Source organism: Cibotium barometz, chromosome 28 (genome assembly GCF_041138505.1).
Source record: "Cibotium barometz isolate CiBa-2024 chromosome 28, ASM4113850v1, whole genome shotgun sequence".
Taxonomy (NCBI): Eukaryota; Viridiplantae; Streptophyta; class Polypodiopsida; order Cyatheales; family Cibotiaceae; genus Cibotium; species Cibotium barometz.
The window spans coordinates 18,147,744-18,168,392 of NC_141073.1; the positions used below are offsets into that span (position 1 = coordinate 18,147,744).

At 40.1% G+C, this 20,649-nt stretch overlaps 1 protein-coding gene across 1 annotated transcript in view; it reads right to left on the reverse strand.

The window, feature by feature from the left end:
• Positions 1-414: 414 nt before the first annotated feature.
• The window catches only part of LOC147622605 (uncharacterized), a 35,737-nt gene continuing 15,502 nt past the window's right edge, over positions 415-20,649 (reverse strand). The window contains exon 4 of the mRNA XM_086822590.1: positions 415-819. Within this exon, the coding sequence (XP_086678716.1) occupies positions 415-819 (405 nt within the window). The remainder of the gene's footprint in view (positions 820-20,649) is intronic.

A 20,649-nucleotide genomic window follows, 5' to 3' on the forward strand; every position in this document is an offset into this window, starting at 1 on the left:
ATAGCTACAAAAGGCAAAGGTGAGTGGTTACAACAGCAGTAAAGGAAAAGAGAAAGCAATAGACAGAAACAATATGCTAATGAAGAGAATGTGACATGGAAATGAGCAAATTGACATTGGATTTGAGACTCTTCTCCTTCGTGAGACTCAAACTCAAGTTTGAGCCATTGTGCATTATATAGATTTTAGTTGAATTTTTAATCGCATAGTTTATAAGTATATTTGGGTGTATGGGAAAGAGGAAAGAAAAGAAGAAATCTCAAGCTCAAGGTCAAGCTCAAGGCTCAAACTTGAGTTTGAGACTTGTCTATTACACAAGTAAGTAGGAATAGAGAGGGAAGCTAGGATAATCCCATAGAACAAGTGGGGTGTGGGTGAAGATGGGTATATAACCAAAAGTGAAAGTAACTATAATCAAAAGACCTGGGACCTGTGGGTTTGGGGATCTGGGACCTCGGACTTGGGCTTGGGCTTGGGGAAGAAACCGAAACTCGACTTTCTGCCGCACTGGGATGACGCTCTTCCGACTTTCTGCCGCGCTCCTCGGGCAATGCTCGGCCGCCTCGCCTCCGTCCGATGTAGCCCCCACCTCCTCCTCTCCCATCTGGCGACACCCCTGCCCGGACCCCTCTCCTCCGTTCGGTGCAGCCCCCGCCTCCTCCTCTCCCGTCCGGCGGTGCCCCACGGCTCGGCCCCGTATCCTCCGTCCGGCGCAGCCAGCCCTGCCTCCTCCTCTCCCGTCTTGCCCTTCCCGGCCCCCTCTCCTTCGTCCGGCGTAGCCCACGCCCCCGCCTCCTCCTCTCTCGTCTGGCGCCCCCCCTGGACTTGAAATTCAAACTTCCCCCCCAATTTGAATTTCAAAATCCCCCCCCCTGAATTTGAATTTCAAAGTTTCCCCCCTTCCCCTCGAATTTGAATTTCAAAATTTGAAATTTTTCCCCAACCAAATCCAAAATTTCCGCCTTCCTCCCACTTACCTCACAAAATTTCCGTCTTTCGCCTTCCCCCCACTGACCTCACACGAAAAAGTGACCGACCTCGCGTTTAGACCAGACAAAAGGACCTGCGTGTTACCATATTATAGTAGTGATGTGTGTGAACACACTTAGGACCGCCGGGGCACTTTTTCCCTCACTAGGAGGTTTTTTCCCCCGTGCATTGTATATACGCCCATTATCTTCTAGGGCTTGTTATCTTTCATTTTTGGCACTCATAATACACTACTGTGTTGTGCTCAAGCTTCCTCATCTTCTTGAAGTTGTGTGTGCATTCCTGCAACCCTAATTCCAACAATTGGTATCAGAGCAGGCTTCCTCCTCCCGGGCAGCATCACCGGCACCTGCCGCTTCATCTCCTCCGATTGCGACGAGGTTTCACGAGCGTCTGCAGGTTAGTATATGCCGTGGGCGAGCCCGTAGGGCTCGGTCATTTCAGAATTTTGATCTGAGGTCATTTCGCCCTCCGTTTTTGCATTCCAAGTACTGCGCAGGCAAAATCGTCCTACTGTGCAGATTTTCTGTCAAGATTAAAATCTGCAGGACAGGTGCCCATTCGTCTGTTTTGGGCTGTGCTACATAGCACAGGTCGATTTTATACAGGTTTACCTCTTACAGACAGCATTTACATCTAGTAGTACAGTCATTGGCCATGGCTGACAACAATGATGTATTCCGCATGTTGGCTGCTGAGGATAAGTTGGATGGCACCAACTATCCATTGTGGGCATATATGATGCGACATGTATTGGTAGCAAAGGGGTTATGGAACATTGTGCAGGGTATTGATGCACGTCCTATTGTGGCTGGGAATGCTGCAAACACATCAGAAACAGGTACTGTTGATGATGGTGCAGGCACAAGTGCTGTAGCAGCTGTTCGAGAACCACCACTTTCAGCAGAGCAGATTCGTTGGGATGGTAGAGATGCGCAGGCTCATGCCTTGATTGCGCTGTCTGTCAAACGTACCATTATCCCACATATTCGCTCCTGCGGGACTTCTAAGGATGCTTGGGATGTACTTGCCACATTGTATCAGGCAAGAAATGAGGCTCGTGTTGCTTACCTCCGAAAACAGTTGGAGAGTGAGCATATGAACGAAGGTGATTCTATGGATAGCTTTTTGACAAAGATCAAGGATTTCAAAGAGCAGCTCATTTCTGCAGATGAAATCCTGTCAGACAGTTCACTTGTGCAGACTGTTTTGAATGGTCTACCAGATTCTTATCAGGGTTTTGCTTCCACTCTTCGCTTGATGATGAAAGGCAATCCCAATGCCTTATCATTTGAGGAGTTGGTTTCTGTTTTGCTGCAAGAAGACCAGTCAAGGCAAAACAGGAATATTACGCGTGTCGCAGATCAAGCTTTCGTTGCTAATCAGAGAAGCGGGAAAGGTAAAGCAGGCTTTTCTTCTAGTAAGCAGAAATCTGCAAATGCTGCGCAACCAAAGAAGGAAGACAAAGATGAGAAGAAGGGTGACAAACAGAAGACATTTTGCAAGTACTGTAAGGGAAATGATCATGTCATCAAAGCGTGTCCTAAGCTGGCTGCGAAAGAGGCTAAGAAGAAAGAGGCTGGTATGGCTGTTGCAGATGCCTCTCCTTCTAACAATGAATCTGCTAATGTTGTGCTAGATACAGAATGGGCATTCAATGCGCAGTGCAGTTATGACCCATCTTTGCATGACACATGTATGTCTGCAGTAGATTCAGATGTATGGTACTTTGACAGTGGTGCCACTAAGCATATCACCTCGCAGCGCAGTTTATTCACTTTCCTTGAGTCTGCTCCCACAGGGAATACTGTCACTTGTGCCAATAACTCCTCTTATCCCGTTAAAGGAGTTGGACAGATTGTGCTGAATGTTGCAAATGGCAACACCTTTACACTTTTTGATGCATTGTATGTGCCAGGGATCAAAAAGAATTTGCTGTCAGTCTCCGCATTTGCCAAAACAGGTTTGGTTGTAAAATTTGTGGATGACAGATGTACTGTTCATGATCTCTCTTGTGGTGACATCATTGTAGCATCTGGTTCACTATGTCGAGGGCTGTATAAGCTCAATATGGACGGCAAATGTGTAGAGGATTCAGCATGTGCTATTATGGATACGCAGGCTATTTCAAATGCAAAACTGTGGCATGCACGTTTTGGTCATCTGAATTTTGCAAGTTTGCTGCGCCTGCAGAAATCTGAAATGGTGTCTTCTTTGCCTAAGCTTGAGGCACCTGTCAAGCATGTTTGTGAGGGCTGCATATTGGGTAAAATGCAGCGTGCTTCCTTTCCCAAAGATGGAACAGTGAGAGCTGAACGCAGATTACAGCTTGTTCACAGTGATGTTTGTGGTCCCATGCAAACTCCATCATTTGGAAACTACCTTTACTTCGTGACTTTCATTGATGATTTTACCAGGCATGCATGGGTATATCCTTTGAAGGCAAAGTCCGAAGTGTTTTTGTGCTTCAAACGGTTTTTGGTTATGGCTGAAAATGTGTCAGAAAGTAAGATGGGCACCCTCCGTTCAGATCGAGGGGGGGAGTATATGTCTTCAGAATTTAATGCATTTCTGGCTGAGCGTGGGATAAAACACCAATGTACAGTGCCGTATACACCACAGCAAAATGGTGTGGCTGAGAGAAAAAACAGGTCTCTCATGGAAATGGCAAGATGTATGGTTAAGAGTCAAAGTCTACCACATGGTTTTTGGCTTGAAGCTGTCATGTGTGCCACTTATGTACTAAACAGGTGTCCCACCAAAGCATTACAGGTTGTCACTCCATATGAGGCTTGGCATGGCCGCAAGCCATCTGTTGGCCATTTACGTGTTTTTGGTTGCCTGGCATATGCATTAGTGCCTGTGCAACATCACAGAAAATTGGATGACAAAGCTGTCAAATGTATTTTTGTTGGATATAGTGCTGAGAGCAAAGGCTATCGTTTGTATCATCCACAGACAAAGCGCATTTTGGTTAGCCGTGATGTTGTATTTGTGGAAGATGCAGTTCAGCCCTTGGTTTCATGTACTAAGGAGACAGATATCAGCTCACGTGATGTCTATGATACATTGTTGCCTCTTTTCAGTGGTGCACAGTCAAGTGCAATATCTCATGAGGCAGTTTTTCAGCCTATGCAGGTTTTAAATGATGGCACAGATCAGCCTATATCTGATGCAGATGTGCATGATGCACTTGAGGATGAGAGACAAGAGATTGACGGCTCTAGAAACATGCCTAGATGGCTGGTGCAGACTTTGCGTGACAGCAAGTTGGATGCCCCTTTGTCTAGTCGCACTCGTTCTGGCTCTCATGGTGCCTCTTATGCGTCAGATTGTTATGCATTGGCTGTTTCTAGTATGTGCGATGAAAGTGAGCCTGTTTCATTTGATGAGGCACAAAGTTCAGAAAATTGGATGGCTGCTATGCAAGCAGAATATGATGCTATTATGAAGAATGGTACATGGTCTTTATGTGACTTGCCCCCTGGCAAGAAGGCCATTGGCACTAAGTGGGTATACAAATTGAAGCGTAAGCCTGATGGCACAGTGGATCGCCATAAGGCTAGGCTTGTTGCAAAAGGTTATGCTCAAGAGAAGGGCATTGATTTTGATGAGACTTTTGCTCCCACATGTCGTATGACCACTGTTCGTAGCATCTGTGCATTAGCAGCTCATAATGGTTGGAATGTACATCAGCTGGACATAAAGACTGCGTTCTTAAATGGAGATTTGCATGAGGAGGTGTATGTATCGCAGCCTCGTGGTTTTGTTCAAAGAGGGCAGGAAAACAAAGTGTGCAGGTTAAAAAAGGCTTTATATGGTTTAAAGCAAGCTCCACGAGCTTGGTATGAAAAAATACATGCATATTTGACTGCACATGGGTTTCAGAATAGTCCAACAGAAAGCACTTTGTATGCTAAACGTGTGGATGGTGTACATCTAATCATTGCTCTCTATGTCGATGACATGCTGCTCACAGGACCAAATGAGAGTCATATTGCTGATTTTAAGGCTGATTTGAATGCCTCTTTTGAGATGTCAGATTTGGGGCATTTGCATCATTATTTGGGGATACAATTTAAGCAGTGTGATGGAGGTATTGCTTTGTGTCAGACAAAGTATACTGAAACATTGTTGCGGAGATTTGGCCTTGAAGACTGCAAGCCTATTGCTACTCCAATGGAGACAGGTTTGAAGTTGAGTCTTCATGATGCTGGAGATCACTTTGATGTCACACTCTATCAGACAGCTGTTGGTTGCCTCATTTATGTATGCATTACGAGGCCAGACATTCAGTTTGCAGTCTCACAGGTGAGCAGATTTATGCATAGCCCAGGCATTAAGCATTGGCAGGCAGTGAAGCGTATCTTTCGCTATTTGAGTGGTACTCGGCATCTTGGGTTGTTTTATCCCAAGGGGGGATCATTGCCGCCAGATTTACATGCTTTTTCAGATTCTGACTGGGCTGGTTGTTATGACACACGCGTGTCCACGAGTGGTTTTTGCTTCATGCTTGGAAGCTCATGCATATCATGGTTGAGCAAGAAGCAGCCTACTGTGGCCACTTCTAGTTGTGAAGCTGAGTACAGGGCAGCTTTCACAGCTACGGTTGAGTGTGTGTGGCTCAGACGCCTTATGGCTGATTTGGGTGTTGGGCAGCCATCTGCCACCACCATCTTCACTGACAGTCAGAGCGCATTGGCAGTTGCGCGGAACCCAGTGTTCCATGCTCGTACGAAGCACATTGAGGTGCACTACCATTATGTCAGGGAGAGACTCTCTGCAGGAGAGATCAGTTTGGCTTATGTGCCAACACAGGATAACCTTGCAGACCTTTTCACAAAGGCTCTGCCTCGTGAGAAGTTCGAAGCTTTTCGCAAAGCTTTGGGCTTACTCCCTTTTGTGGATTCGTCCACATAGCTAGACACTTCCCTATACATGAGTGCTAGCTCTTGTTCACCGCATCACTCCAGGGGGGATTTGTTACCATATTATAGTAGTGATGTGTGTGAACACACTTAGGACCGCCGGGGCACTTTTTCCCTCACTAGGAGGTTTTTTCCCCCGTGCATTGTATATACGCCCATTATCTTCTAGGGCTTGTTATCTTTCATTTTTGGCACTCATAATACACTACTGTGTTGTGCTCAAGCTTCCTCATCTTCTTGAAGTTGTGTGTGCATTCCTGCAACCCTAATTCCAACACTGCGAACCCTGGACTGATTCTTTGTGGTGAGTGAACTCGATTCTCTGTGGTGAGTGTGCAGTGCTCGTAATTGCCATCGTGCACAATAATCATCTCTGTTTCCTATCTCTAAAGTCCTTGCTCAGCCCTGCATTTCAAACAGTTTCTTTTCCTCCTGCAATCGACACGTCTGTGTTGGTGCCGACCTCTGTTTCCTGCATAACCATCATGTCCACACGCCATCGGATACTTCAAGCAGCCGTCACGTCTGTGCGACATCGGAGACTTTCGTGCACCCATCTGCATTTCGTGTATTCCCTCATCTAATTGAATACTTTATGCAACAAGTAAGTCCTTCTTTAATTGATTGTCTATATCAATATAAACGCTTACTTGATTGCACGCTAAGTGTGCCATTTGTCAATCGTTTTGTTCGTCTTCTTGCTGCTCTCTTTTGTATCTTCACATATGTCGAGAACCTGTAAAACTAATCTTTGTGCACATTACATAATCTAAATGACAAGGGTTCTATAAACAGGGTATATGTGTCACATATCTAAGTGCACAACTTGGATATAGACTCCACCTTAAGTTCGAGCCTCCCCTACATAGAACTTATGTGTTAATGCTCGACCTAGATTGAGTCTTTGTTCTCCATGTTAGTGCACCGGCGGCCTTAAGGCTCAAACTTGAGTTTGAGCCTTTGCTCTCCATGCTAGTACACCCCGGCCTTAAGGCTCAAACTTGAGTTTGAGCCTTTGCTCTTCATGCTAGTGCACCCCGGCCCCTTAAGGCTCAAACTTTAGTTTGAGCCTTTGCTCTCCATGCTAGTGCATCCCGGCCCCTTAAGGCTCGAACTTCAGATTGAGCCTTTGCTCTCCATGCTAGTGCACCCTGGCCCCTTAAGGCTCGAACTTAAGTTTGAGCCTTTGCTCTCGATGCTACTGCACCTCGGCCTTAAGGCTCGAACTTCAAATTGAGCCTTCATTCTCAATGCTAGTGTACACCGGCCTTAAGGCTTGAACTTGAGTTGGTGCCTTGGCTCTCCATGCTAGTACACCCCGGTGTTAAGGCTCGACCTTCAGATTAAGCCTTTGTTCTCCATGCTAGTGTACACCTGCCTTAAGGCTCGAACTTGAGTTGGAGCCTTTGTTCTCCATGCTAGTGTGCACCGGCCTTAAGGCTCGAACTTGAGTTGGAGCCTTGGCTCTCGATGCTAGTGTACATCGCGGCCTTAAGGCTCGAACTTCAGATTGAGCCTTTGTTCTCCATGCTAGTGTACTCCAGCCTCAAGGCTTGAACTTGAGTTTGAGCCTTTGCTCTCCATGCTAGTGCACCCCTAGCATCTGAGTGCACAACTTGGATATAGACCCCACCTTAAGATCGAACCTCCCCTACATGGAACTTATGTGTTAAGGCTCATTCTCCATGCTTAACTTTACATGGAACTTGGCCTTAAGGCTCCAACTTGAGTTTGAGCCTTGCCTATCTATGCTGGCGTATCCCTAGCATATAAGTGCACAACTTGGATCTAGGCTCCAGCTTAAGTTTGAGCCTCTCCTACATAAAACTTGGCCTTAAGGCTCGAGCTTGAGCTTGAGCCTTGTCTCTATATGCTGGTGTACCCTTGTCATATGAATGCACAACTTGGATCTAGGCTCTAGCTTAAGTTCGGGTTTCCCCTATATATGAAACTTGGCCTTAAGGCTCCAATATACTAGTGTACCCCTAGCATATGAGTGCACAACTTGGATCTAGACTCTAACTTAAGTTCAAGCCTCCCATACATGGAACTTCGCCTTAAGGCTCAAACTTGAGTTTGAGCCTTGCCTCTCTATGCTAGCGGTACCCCTAGCATATGAGTGCATAACTTGGATCTAGGCTCGGAGCTTCTGTATGGATTAAGTAAATGTAAGTGAGACCCCTGCTATTCAAGAAAACTAAGTGAAGCATCAATAATTGTAGCATGCATTAAGTTTCTTAAGTTTGATAGGTTTTGATTTGATATGTAGCATTTAAATCCATTTTTTTCTAAGGTCTTGAAACTTTTTTTGTGCTTCACAGGAATGGAAGCTAGCAAAGCACCCGCTACCTCGCAACCACATGGTGCACCAATCTTTACTCTGGATGCTCTCGAAACAACAACTCAACCTAAAAGTATCACTCCTAGAATTAAGGTAGATAAAACCTTTGAATTGAGTAACAAAGAAGGAGTAAAATGGTTTGTGGATAGCTACGATGCTAGTGCAAACTTCAAAGGAGTCCATTTGTTTTTGTCTTAAGGTGATACATCATATGGAGATATGGGGATTGTGGTAGGCGCTAAGGATGATGTGGATGCAAGAGCAAACCCATGCTTCACATGCACTGTATTGCCAGAAGGAGAAACTACAAAAGCAAATAGGTTTTGCTTATCATTGGACACTTTTCACCTAGTAGACATGACTGGCAGTAAACTAGAAAAGGACAATTCTATTGTAAAGCTAGGATTGAAGATCATTGACTTTTCCAATCAAGAAGACTCAGGGGTGGATAATGTGGAGGACCTGGTGAAAGCGGTGAGGCATGCAAAGAAGGCTTTGGATTCACGAAAAAAGTCCATATCTGAAAAGGAGACAACAACCACTCAAGTTAGGAAAATTCTGGAGAAAAAAGGCAGGGCCATAGTGAAGAGTGCACTTGAAGCATCTACAAATGCTGGTACAACTTCTTCAAAACATAAAAAGGAGGGTGACAAAATAAAAGTCCTTGATGTAAGCACAATAGCAGCTGAAGACATGGCAGGCTCTCAGGTGCAAGAAGAGGAGCAAGCACTTGCAAAGAAGAGAAAGGCAAAGCACTCTACAAATGTTTAAGAAATCTCTTCAAAGAGGCAAAGGACAAAACCAGCAAGTGGTTCAAAGGAGATAGATGCGTCCGATGACGAGCTAATGGAGGTTGAGACTCTAAACAAGGGCAGCAAAGCAATTATCTCATTAGAAATAAAGAAGGGATATTATCCCTTTGGTCTAAATGAGGTCTTCAGCATTGATGTGATGAAATGTTATCTTGCTCCTTCAAACTATGTGTATAGAAGGTTAAATAAGGATTGGGTTCGTATTTTAACCCAAGACTTTATTGAGGACCCAAAGCAAGAGGAGATACTTGCAATTTTGATACCCTATAATCGTGCTACGAAACAACCCCTTGATAAACTCGCAAAAGAAGATATTCATAAAGTTAAATATTGGATTATCTCTGGTCAACACTCCATTAGTGCTACAAAAAGCTTGGAGACTCTAAATATGGCTAAAGTGACCCCTCAACTCTGTCAACAATTCAGGTTCAGGAGATCAAAGATAATTGTAAATGGCCCACCCAAGATTTCTTGTGACATTTCTAAGGATGCAAATTTATCTGTTGCAAAGTCAATGCAAAAGGAGCCATTCCTCGATCAACTTCTACAAGCTCGAGCACAATGGCATGCAAATGGTCGTCCTAGTAAACCTTTGCCATGTGTCAATCAACCCAAGATGGACGAGTCTTAGAAGGTACTCTTTTGATTCTTTGCTATATCTTGGTAAATCATAGACATACATTACTTCTTCTTTACTTTTCATAATATCTTTTATGGATCTATCGTTTCAAGTGTAGCAGTAGCATAAGAAAGATGCATATGAGGCTTCTTCTCAAACTACATAAACTTAATAGTTTGGTTTGAAATTGAACTTCAAGCCTCACCTCTCTGTGATGGTGTAGCACTTGCATATCTAATTGTGGCTCGAACTTAAATTGGAGCCTCACTTGCAAGTGCTAGATTTGCATACGGAGGTGACGCTCAAACCTAAGATCGAGCATCACCATTATATACTAGTTTTAGCACTGGCAAGTGAGGCTCAACCTCAAGTTTGAGCATCAGCTCCAAATGATTGAAAACCCATAGATGCATGATTCCTCCTAATATTTTGTGATATCTATAGTAAGGGGCCTAACTTCTTACTTTGTAACTTTGCAGGCCTTTGTGGAGACCATAGAGCACACACTACATAAGAATTTTGTCAAAAATGATTTACACTTCCTTTTATGTGATGATGATGTATGGCAGAATTGGGTTAAGATCATGAGGCTATATGCAAAAGGCTTGCTACCAAATACAAAGGGCGAAACTCAAACTAAAGGTCTTGATCAAAATCCCAAACTTCCAACTTTGAAGAGTGGGCAAATTCAGCACAGCAGGCACCAGGAACAGTCACACTAGGCCCAACGTTGTTTGAGTGCATTTTAGGCCTTCAAAAGAGTGAAGTTTTGGACATTCAAACAGTACTTCTTAACAAGAGAATATTTCTTAAAAAGGGAAAGCAAACCCATCAAAGAATGGATATGGAGGAGATGGCTTGGAAGCTAAAAACAGATTGAGTTCTCAAAGATGCAATAATCGCCTTCTATTTTGATCTGACAAGGGAAAAGATGACTTGGGAACACGTGTGTGAGACATATAAGCTAGGGGAGTATAAGTATAATCGATTGAGGAGCTACACCCAGTCCTTTGTTATAGGGATGCTCTCTCAATCGTTCAAAAAAAAATCGTTCACTTCCAAAAAGTGTAGTAACTTTACTGAATCACCTATATAGAGCATCTATGGGTATTGTATCTCAACAAGAGTCTATTCCTTGGACAATTAGGGGAGTGGATTTTGATATGACAAAGATTATAGCCTTCTATAGTGAAGAGCATGTACCATTTCAACTGGCAATCATGGACCTACATGGTACAAAGGAGCAGCTCTCGTTAGAATTTTTCTCCAAGTTGGCACTTGCTTTGAACACACTCAACTCACAATATGAATATATTCTTGTGTGTTTTGTTGATTTCATCACCATTGGAATTCTTATCGAAGGGATTTCTAGCCAGTCAACAAAGGTGCACTATGAATTTGGCATGATCCACACACAAAAAGATGATGCCTGGACATCTAGAACAATTGAGATTGCAACTGTTATTCTTTTTATCAGCAAGGTTGACAAGTTTGAGGCCATTGATAAGGTTCTCACAAGAAATGTATTCATCTCAGGCTCTAGTGGCCAAAATAGAGAATTCATTGACAAAGGCTTTATTGACGGTCTCATCACAGGGTCTTGTCCTGAATAGAGCTATGTTGTAGAGATATATTATGGTGGAGTTGTGCTAGAGGAGAGCTTGCTAAAGAAGAGACGATCTATTGCTTTATACAAAGATGATTTGGAAGCGATGGCATTAGAATCAAAGTGCTATGCTCTTTTAGACGGTCACCCGTCCTTGCAAGAGTGGTGTGGTGCAAGTGGCGGCACAAAAAAGCAAACACTAGATGATGCAGAAAAAGAGAACCTTCAAAATCTTCACATTGACGACCCGCCAAGTACAGAGGAGGAAGACGAAGGTGATGATATTGACAACAAAAATGACACAGATGATGATAAAGAAGTTCGGGATGCTATAGACTTTGAAGATGCAGGAGGGTAAAGGAATGAAGAGGACCAAGGGAATGATGCTCTATTCAATGAGGATGCCGAAGACAATTTTGAAGATATTGGAAGGCATGAAAATGATGATGAACGTGGGAATGGTGATGATATATTGGATACTGCAAAAGCCATGGAAGCTACAAATGTTGGGGTTGCTATGGCCGTTGAGAAATTGGGAATATAGATGTCAACAAGGCTTTCCATGCTCATATCCCATCAAGTGCATTGATAGTGCTTATTATGAATGGTGATCATTGAAAGGATCTTATCAACAACTAATATTAGCATAGGTTTTGTTCAAAGTGTGGATTTGTTGAAATAATTATTAGTCTTTTGATTAATACATTGGCTTTTTTGGATTCACTTTTAACATTTTTCTATTAAAGTGAATATTTCTATTCTATTTATCCTTTATTTCATGGCAACGTCTGGTACAAATGATGATGCACACTTACTATTAAGAAATTACTCCATATCCTAGTGTAGCAGTGAGGCTCAAAATAAAGTTTGAGCCTAATACAAATGATGACGCACACTTACTATTAAGAAATTACACTTACTCCATATCCTAGTATAGCGGTGAGGCTCAAACTTAAGTTTTAGCCATACCTCCACTTATGTCCAACCTTGGGGATGTCTTCCAACACAAGGCACAATCTCAAGTTTTAGCTGTACCTCCACTTATGTCCAACCTTGGGGATGTCTTCCAACACAAGGCACAATCTCAAGTTGAGCGATCTTTACGTTGCCCTTGTAAGTGAGGCTCAAACTCAAGTTTTTTTAATCTTACAGATATATACAAAGAAGGGAAAGACAAAGATAACATTGCTCAACTAGAACATCATCATGAAAGCCCTACTAGAGAGATCAACTCTCATGATTCAAATGCTAGAAATAATGAAGACAACATGGTGGAGGTAGATCACATCGATGATTCAGCTTTGCAAACATCTTCAAGGCCTTCAAGTGATAGGACTTAAGAGACTAAGGACATTCTTGATTTGCAAGTTAATGTTGAGGCTAGTGAGAATAAAGATAAAGTTAATGAAGAGCTTCAAGAGACTTTTGCAACCAAGGAGAGACAAGAAGAGATTGTCGAACAAATTGATGAGGCTACATATGCTACGAATGAAGAGAAAATAGTTGAAATCAAGGACTCTATGGCAGAGGGTGTTGAAGAAATTGACGAGGCTACATATGCTCTACGAATAAAGAGAGAATAGTTGAAATCAAGGACTCTTGGGTGGCAGAGGGGGTGCCAAGAAATCTAAAGGTAGATCTTTTTCAATAGGATGTTATTTAAGATGATTTATTCAGCAATTTTGTGTGTTAAAAAGTATGTTTCTCAGTGAGAGTTGTTTTTGCAGGTACAGCTGCTTCTAATAATCACAAGTTAAGTGCGCAAGAAATAGAGCAATGTGTTGAGGAGCTACATTCCGATACACAAAAGAGTAGGCCTCTAGGAAGTTTATATTCTTTTGAGAGAGATGGAGATAGATTAGTATTTCAATCTTCACCAATCAAGGGAAATGCAATCAAGTCTAGGAGACATCGTCAGATGAGTATGGGAGCATGAAACAAAAGTAAACTTGTGGATGTTTTGTTGTGATTAGCTCTCATTGATAATATAGGATCACTTGTTTGAATATTGTTAAGTATGTAAATACATTAAAGTGTTATCATTCTTGTGTATTGTATGCAAAAAATATTCCTCGTGCAATCACCATAAAGAAACATACACTTATACTTGATCTTAATGGAGTTTTACTCAATAAAGAAGAGAAGAGGCATCCACAAACAAATTGTATTTGAATTGATATTGGTCGCACCACAGTTGTTATTCGCCCTGGGTGTTTTAAATTTTTGGATGAGATTTGCCAGTACTTTCATGTTGGTATTTGGTCCACCATGCTACACAAGAATGTTTGTGCCTATGTAAACACTCTTGAATAGTATGCACATAAGAAATATCATTTCTTTATGGTGTGGGGACAAGAAGAATGTTATATCCATAATCTTCGAAAAGTGTATAGGTGAGATAAGCCTACAGTTGAGACTATGTTTAATCCTTTACTCAAGGTTTGGAATCAGTGCTACCAAGATATTTGCAATAAGAATACATTGCTTATTGATGATAGCCCTTTCAAGGGATGTGTTAATCCAAAAGACAACTGTCTCTTCCTTGAAAGTTTTCAAGGAGGGCACGACTACGTATTGTGCAATGACCTTCTACCCTACCTTTTAAAACTAAATAATACAAATACATTAGGTCTATTATTTTGCTTATTTGGCTAGGTCAATATCCTATCACACATGGCCATAATTTATTTATCGATTTTCAAGATGTACTAGAAGAATGGCTCCAATTCACCTCCCTATTTTTGCGAGAAGAGTTCAATGAATATTCAGATGAAGTGGAAAACAAAGCTGGAGTACCATTACTATCCAAAGACCAGCTAAGCTTGTTAAAAGTGTGTTACAAAAGAAGGATTTTAAGTGATCAACATGCTATTGCTTATGCTACTCGCTTGGGATATGATCGTGGTCATCTCATAAGTGGAGTTGCAGCAAAAGCATACATATCAAGGCTACAAAAGGCTTACTTGAGCTTATGGGTAGGATAATGTCTAGTTTCATTAAACATTGAGTGACAGTATAATCAGATTCCAACCTAACCCATACTAGTTGTTGCTGCAGGTCGAAGGAAACTATTTCTGAGGTTTAAACGTGCAGTTTGAAGTATGGGATTTGCACAAATATCAAGACTTGTTGGGTGCAAAATGTTTGGAGCCATTTTGTACTAAAAGCCCATAAGATAGACTTAGGGTTTGGCCAAAACAATGTGCTTAGATGGGTTTAATCTTTGGATTGTACGAGCCAAATCTTTACACTATTGTATCAAGAAATCAAATGCCTCCAAACTTACTGTCATTTGATTATCTCTTTTGTCAATATTTGCAATTTGATTGCAATGAAGATGTGTTTGTTTTTTATTGAAGATATTGCCTTGTCAAGGTGTAAGGCTATGAATATCATAATTTAATTCGGATAGACTCAATTATCTCAACAGTGAAAATCTTTTATACATCATATTCAATAAATTTGATGAAATTTAGCATTGACAATATATACTCGCTCTTTTATTTTTTTGGTTGAACTAATGAGGTATTGGAGCGTTTGTCTATGAAGGTTTAAGGCCATCCATATCATGGATGAATTTATGTTGTTGGCACATAATATATTTATTCAAAATTTTGAATGTCCATTAACCAAACATTTTGTTTCCAACAGGATATGTTGAAGCATATAGCTTTGATTTCAAGTGTACAGAAAACTTACTATTGAGGTGGCACCAATCATTGGTGACTCATGTACCTAGAAGCAAAAGAGTTCCACCACCCCCAAATACCATAAGGAAACAAAGAAGAGTATTGATACTTGAACTCAATGGTGTTTTACTTAAGACCATTGAGATGCAACATGGTGATGTATGTCTAGACTGGGCCAAACATATGCATCTTGTGGAAGAGAATACAAGTGTTTGGCATTTGATTTGCAAAGATGCATTCACTTTCCTTGATTTTTGTATGAAATGGTTTGAGGTATGGATCTGGAGTACTAATAGACTACAAAGGGCTCGACACATTCTTGAGTTGTGCTTTCCTCGGCACCATCAAAAGTGTAAGGTCGTAGTAGGGCAGGCAGCATGTCAAAAGACGGATCTTCTAATTGGATATTGATTTGTATACCACAAAAACTTGGATGTAGCATGGAGAATTTTTCATGACCTAGATGGAAATAACACGCTAATTTTTTATGATACCCTCTACAATGTAATGTGGAATATGCATGGAACCTACTTGATTTTTCCAAAGATGTGGAATCAAAATATAGAGGAGCTTCAAAGTTTTTTGGAGACAACAATCAGCGCATGGTTACTTGGTTGGATTTATGCAAAGAACAAACGGGAGTATGCTTGCAACACTTTAGTAAATGAAGTAGCTTATGATAGAGAAACTTTGTATGTATTGTAGCAATACATGAGAAAACGCTATGTTTGAGATACAATTTGTACTCAATTATTATCTTGACAAAGTGTCTAACGAAGGGTTTTTGTCTTCGGATGAATTGTAAACTTGAATCTAACAATCTCATTGAATGTAACAAGTGTTCTTTGGCATTATCATCCCATGTTTTTACTTCAATGTCCCTCAAATTTGAGCATATATATCATGATTTATAATCTTGATATAGTATCTAAGATGGGTTTTTATTTGTGGATCAATCGTAAACTTAGCACATTGTTACTGTCATTGAGATTTACTTTTTGTTGTGTTGTTTCTAACAACACCACACCCTTTAGAGATCTCTCATTTCTAAGGTTCCTTTTTTAATGATATTTAGAATTCTTTTGGCAAATTAAATAAATAAACCCCATGTTTTTACTTCAATGTCTCAAAGTGGAGATAGTATTTAACATTATCTTCTTCATATGAAAGGTGTTGTATAATCTCAATTAAGTTTAGTGTCATGTTTCCCTTTTCCTTCCAATATTGTTGCATTGACGTATGTATCTATATAACTACAAACAAATACGCCAAATAGTTGTGTCAAGATATAATCTAATGGCACAAAGAGTGCACCAACAAATAGATGTTAGCTCAAACTACACAAAAATACCAAGTTTCCAACCAATCCTATAAGAAATGGGACTCAAATAATTCCCTAAATTCCTAAATTTATCTTCTATTCTCTTTCTTGTTGCATACTTTGCACTCTTTCTTGTTATGTCTTGAGTTGAGCTATTTTAGAAGCTCTATTTGTTGTTGAAGCAAATCTTCATTGTTCTTTGCACTGTCTTGGCACTCCTTTATTTACCTCGCATACATAGTGTGAGGCTCTATGTGTGGGCTAGCTCTTTTTGAAGTTACTCTTTTTCTTGCTCTAGCCTTGCGTTTAAGTCAATTTTTTCGTTGATCTTCTCTACAATTGTCTGCTGACTTAAAACAAGATTATTACTTTCCAAGGCCTCGTATTTGCTTTCCTATTGTTCTGATGCCTTTAACCTCTTCATGATAATTTCTTTGTGAGTTTCTTCTATTGACGATAGAGTTGCTTTTACGTTTTGTACTTGTGCGTTGGCATCTTTCAGCTACTTAGGTTGGTGTTCCTGTCATGTAACATGTGTGTTGTCAATAGGTAGCAATGCCACACCTTTTACTCATGTTCCTAGTTTGTACTAGTCTCAGCATCCATTTCTGTAAGTGGATCATGAAGTAGTGCCTCTAAGCCTTCCATGGATTCCTGGATGAAGCGTTGAGAATCCATGTCTTTGAAGGATTTGAGTTGCGACAGTTTCTCCTTATCATCCAACCTTCGCCTTTTGCTTGGACTTGAAGGATCTGGTGAGCATTGTCTCTTACTAGACTCTAGGGGAGCCTCCAGTTCTTGTGTTGTGATTGGTACTTCTTCGACTACTTGTCCCTCCATATCTTGGTCCTTCTGTGCTTGTTCCTCAGCTACCTATGTTGGTGTATCTATTAGGTGTGAATCCTTGAGAGGAGAGAGGTCTTTGAAGATGAGTTGTGCAGGGCTTGCTGGAGGGGTGAGTTGTTGTTGTTGTTATTCTTACACAATTGGTCTGAGCAGCTTTTCCTACAAGGCCTCTTCGTATGTTCGAATTTTAGTTGCCACTGCCTCTTCCAGTTGTCGTGATTCTGTGTTGTGACATTTACAAGTATCCCTCTCATCTTTTTCTATGTCTTCTTTTGTCGGTCCTTTTTTATTGTCTTGATGAGCTCCTGTTTCCATTAACAATGCCTTCCCCTCTTCTGTCCTTCCAGTAGATTCTTTAGGTAGGTTGGGGATGATAGCTAGTTGCATGTTCTCCTCTGGTTCAGGCTCTTTTAAAGGCTTCTTTGCTATGAGGTCCCCTCCCTCGGCTCACTCTGGGGCTCTTGGCCGGCGAGACGGGAAGCAGCATCGGCCTCCCGCGCAGGGCGGGGTGGTCCACACACTCGGGGCCTCGCCCGCAGATATCCGGGACGAGAGGCTAGCCCGGGCGATCCCTCCGAGACCGACGGGCCCGAAAGACTCCCCTCGCCTAGAAGGCACGGGCGATTCAGCCAATTGGGAGAAATCTTCTAACGGGAAAATTACTCTAACGAGTCAAGTTTAACTAGAAAAACTGATCTAACCAAACTTGAAGTCACATGGTGAGATCAAGAAGAGACTTGCACTTGGTCCATGGAATCACCGCTTTTTTCCTCATTTATGAGGCACAGCCGTTGATCCCCTCCCACAGAACAAGGTCTTCTCAGGAGTTAAACTAATTAACATAACTAATCGTATCTAGTTGTTTCTCAGGAATCCTATCCGGCCCATGGGTTATAACGCCAACCACCCGACCATTGAATTGGTGGGATTCCTTTATAAAGATTTGGTTGGGTTTTTGCCCGGGTACCGAGGAAAAGAGTTCCCAGCCCCCCTAGCTGGCGATTCATGCAAAAATCAAGGTAGGCATACCATGTACACACCCAATATGAACTTGCCATTTATAACAGATTTGACTGGCTTTAAAAACAATCCTTCAATGAAAATCATAATATTTCTAATCATCATTTTCTAAAATTTTGAGTCCATTGTATTACAAAAATGTATCCTCTCAACTCTCCCTTGAAGACCAGCTGGCCAACCAACGAGATCCAGTATCAAAATTTGGTTCCCAAAAATTTGATCCAGTATCTACTTAAAATTCTTCTTAAAAATTACATAAAAATATCCATTAATTTCATTAAGCTAAAAATTCCACTTTTCTCATTTAAACATTTGAATAATAATATGGTGGGAATTCCTCTTTCATCATTTAATCTTATCTATACAAAAAGATAAATTTAACTAAATTTTCTCTTAAAATTATAATAAAAATCTTCATTAACTCCTTTACACTAGGAATTTCTCTTAAAATTATAATAAAAATCTTCATTAACTCCTTTAAACTAGGAATTACACTTTTCTCATTTAAATATTTGGATTCCAATATAGTGGGAATTCCTCTTTCATCATTTAAAATTTATCCATGCAAAAAGATAAATTTAACTAAATTTTTTCTTAAAAATTTAAATAAAAATCTTCATTAATTACTTTACACTAGGAATTACACTTTCCTCATTTAAATATTTGGATTCCAATATAGTGGGAATTCCTTTTTCATCATTTAAAATTTATCTATGCAAAAAGATAAATCTAACTAAAATCCATCTTTAATTTTTAAATAAAATATGCATTATTTTAGCATCACAATTTTTCTCTTACTTCAATGGAGTACATGGATTTCCATTGTCATGGGGATTACTCTTTTAACATAAAATGGATTACTAGAAATTCCTCTTTATCCTAATTAACTATTTATGCATAAATATAAAAATTAATTTTCCATGAATATAATGAGAATCCTTCAATTAATCTAAGATGATTAATCCTAGAATATGGTAGGAAGTCTCCTTTTAATAAATAAATGAAAATAATTTATGTATTTTTTTTCAAAAATTTATGATCTTCCTTTTTTGCTGAAACTTCAGGGGACTTCTTGCTACCCTGATTTTTGACCTATCCGCTGCTATTACTGATAATTCTCAATAAATTTGAAAGAATAAAGTTTAGTATTATTCATGTGATTAGAATAACCACTAATTGGATCATTATCCAATTATGGATTGATTCTTATTTTTACCATAAGTTAGATAGCATAAAAGTATTAAAAAGCCATTATTTTGGCCTCCAATTAGACAAGCATAGAAATTACTTTTAGATTAGAGAAATGCTTCATGAGAAGCTTCATTCGAATTGAGAATAGGTCATAGGAATGACCATTCTTTGGGGGTCGAAGAGAGAGAAATGCTTAAAAACCATTATAAATTAAGCATAAATAAAAATTTATGTGTTTCTTCATTACAATACATTAAAGAACTTCAATAGTATTCAAAAGCCATTCAAATTAATGCTTCTGAAGCTTGAGAGGGGTTGAGAAGAGAAACATTTGGAGATTTAAGAAAAAGAAGACAATAATCCACACTTTACCTCCTAAATTACTTGATTCTTTGATCACAGTAGAGGCCCCCAACCAATAAATTGGTTTGGTATGTTGTTGGAGCCTCCAAGGAAGATTGAAGAGAGAGAGAAGCTCCAATCTCTTCAATTTGTAGAGGGTAGAGGATAATAGAAAATGAGCTTAACTTAGAGTAATACCGGCATAGTTTAGTTTACAAATGAGAATACAAAATAATGAGGGTCTATTTATAGGTGAGGGAGGCCACTAACTGAGTCCAACTGAGTTCTATAACTTTTCAGTTTCAGTTTGGCTGAATTTGGACAAGATTTGGACCAGTTTGGCTCCCTTTTTGATTTTGTTTGATCTAGGAGGAGAGAGGAGAGATAAAAATATCCTATTATTTTTTAGTTAAAAACTCATCCATACATGTGAAATAGGCACCTCCTTGAAGGACCCCCTTTTCCTACCCGTGTCAAAAATGAATGATTACTCCAAAATATCTCATTTTTTTATTAATACTTCATAATTTTTAACTAATAAACCTATTACTTAGTCAACTCTTCATCTTATGTGGGCATTTACTCATTTTTGGGTATTTTCTTTTATTCTTTGGATTTATCTTATCCCAACACTTGGATTAATCTTATTGGTCCATAGGAACCTTAATTGGACCATAATAAAAAAAATTCAAAAATCTTGACCCTTAGGCTAAGGTCTTCTAAATCAATTTTTATTAATTCCAATTGTACCTTGGAAAATCTATTTTGATTTTCTGTTTCAAGGAAACATTTTTTTGATATCTGTAGAATTTATTTATCCAAAAATATCCCAATATTAATTTACCACTCTCTAGAAATTTTTATCTCACTACGCCAAACAAGGAAAAATACTATTTTCTTGTATTCAAAAACATAGAATGATTACAAGGGATTGAAGTAGAGGT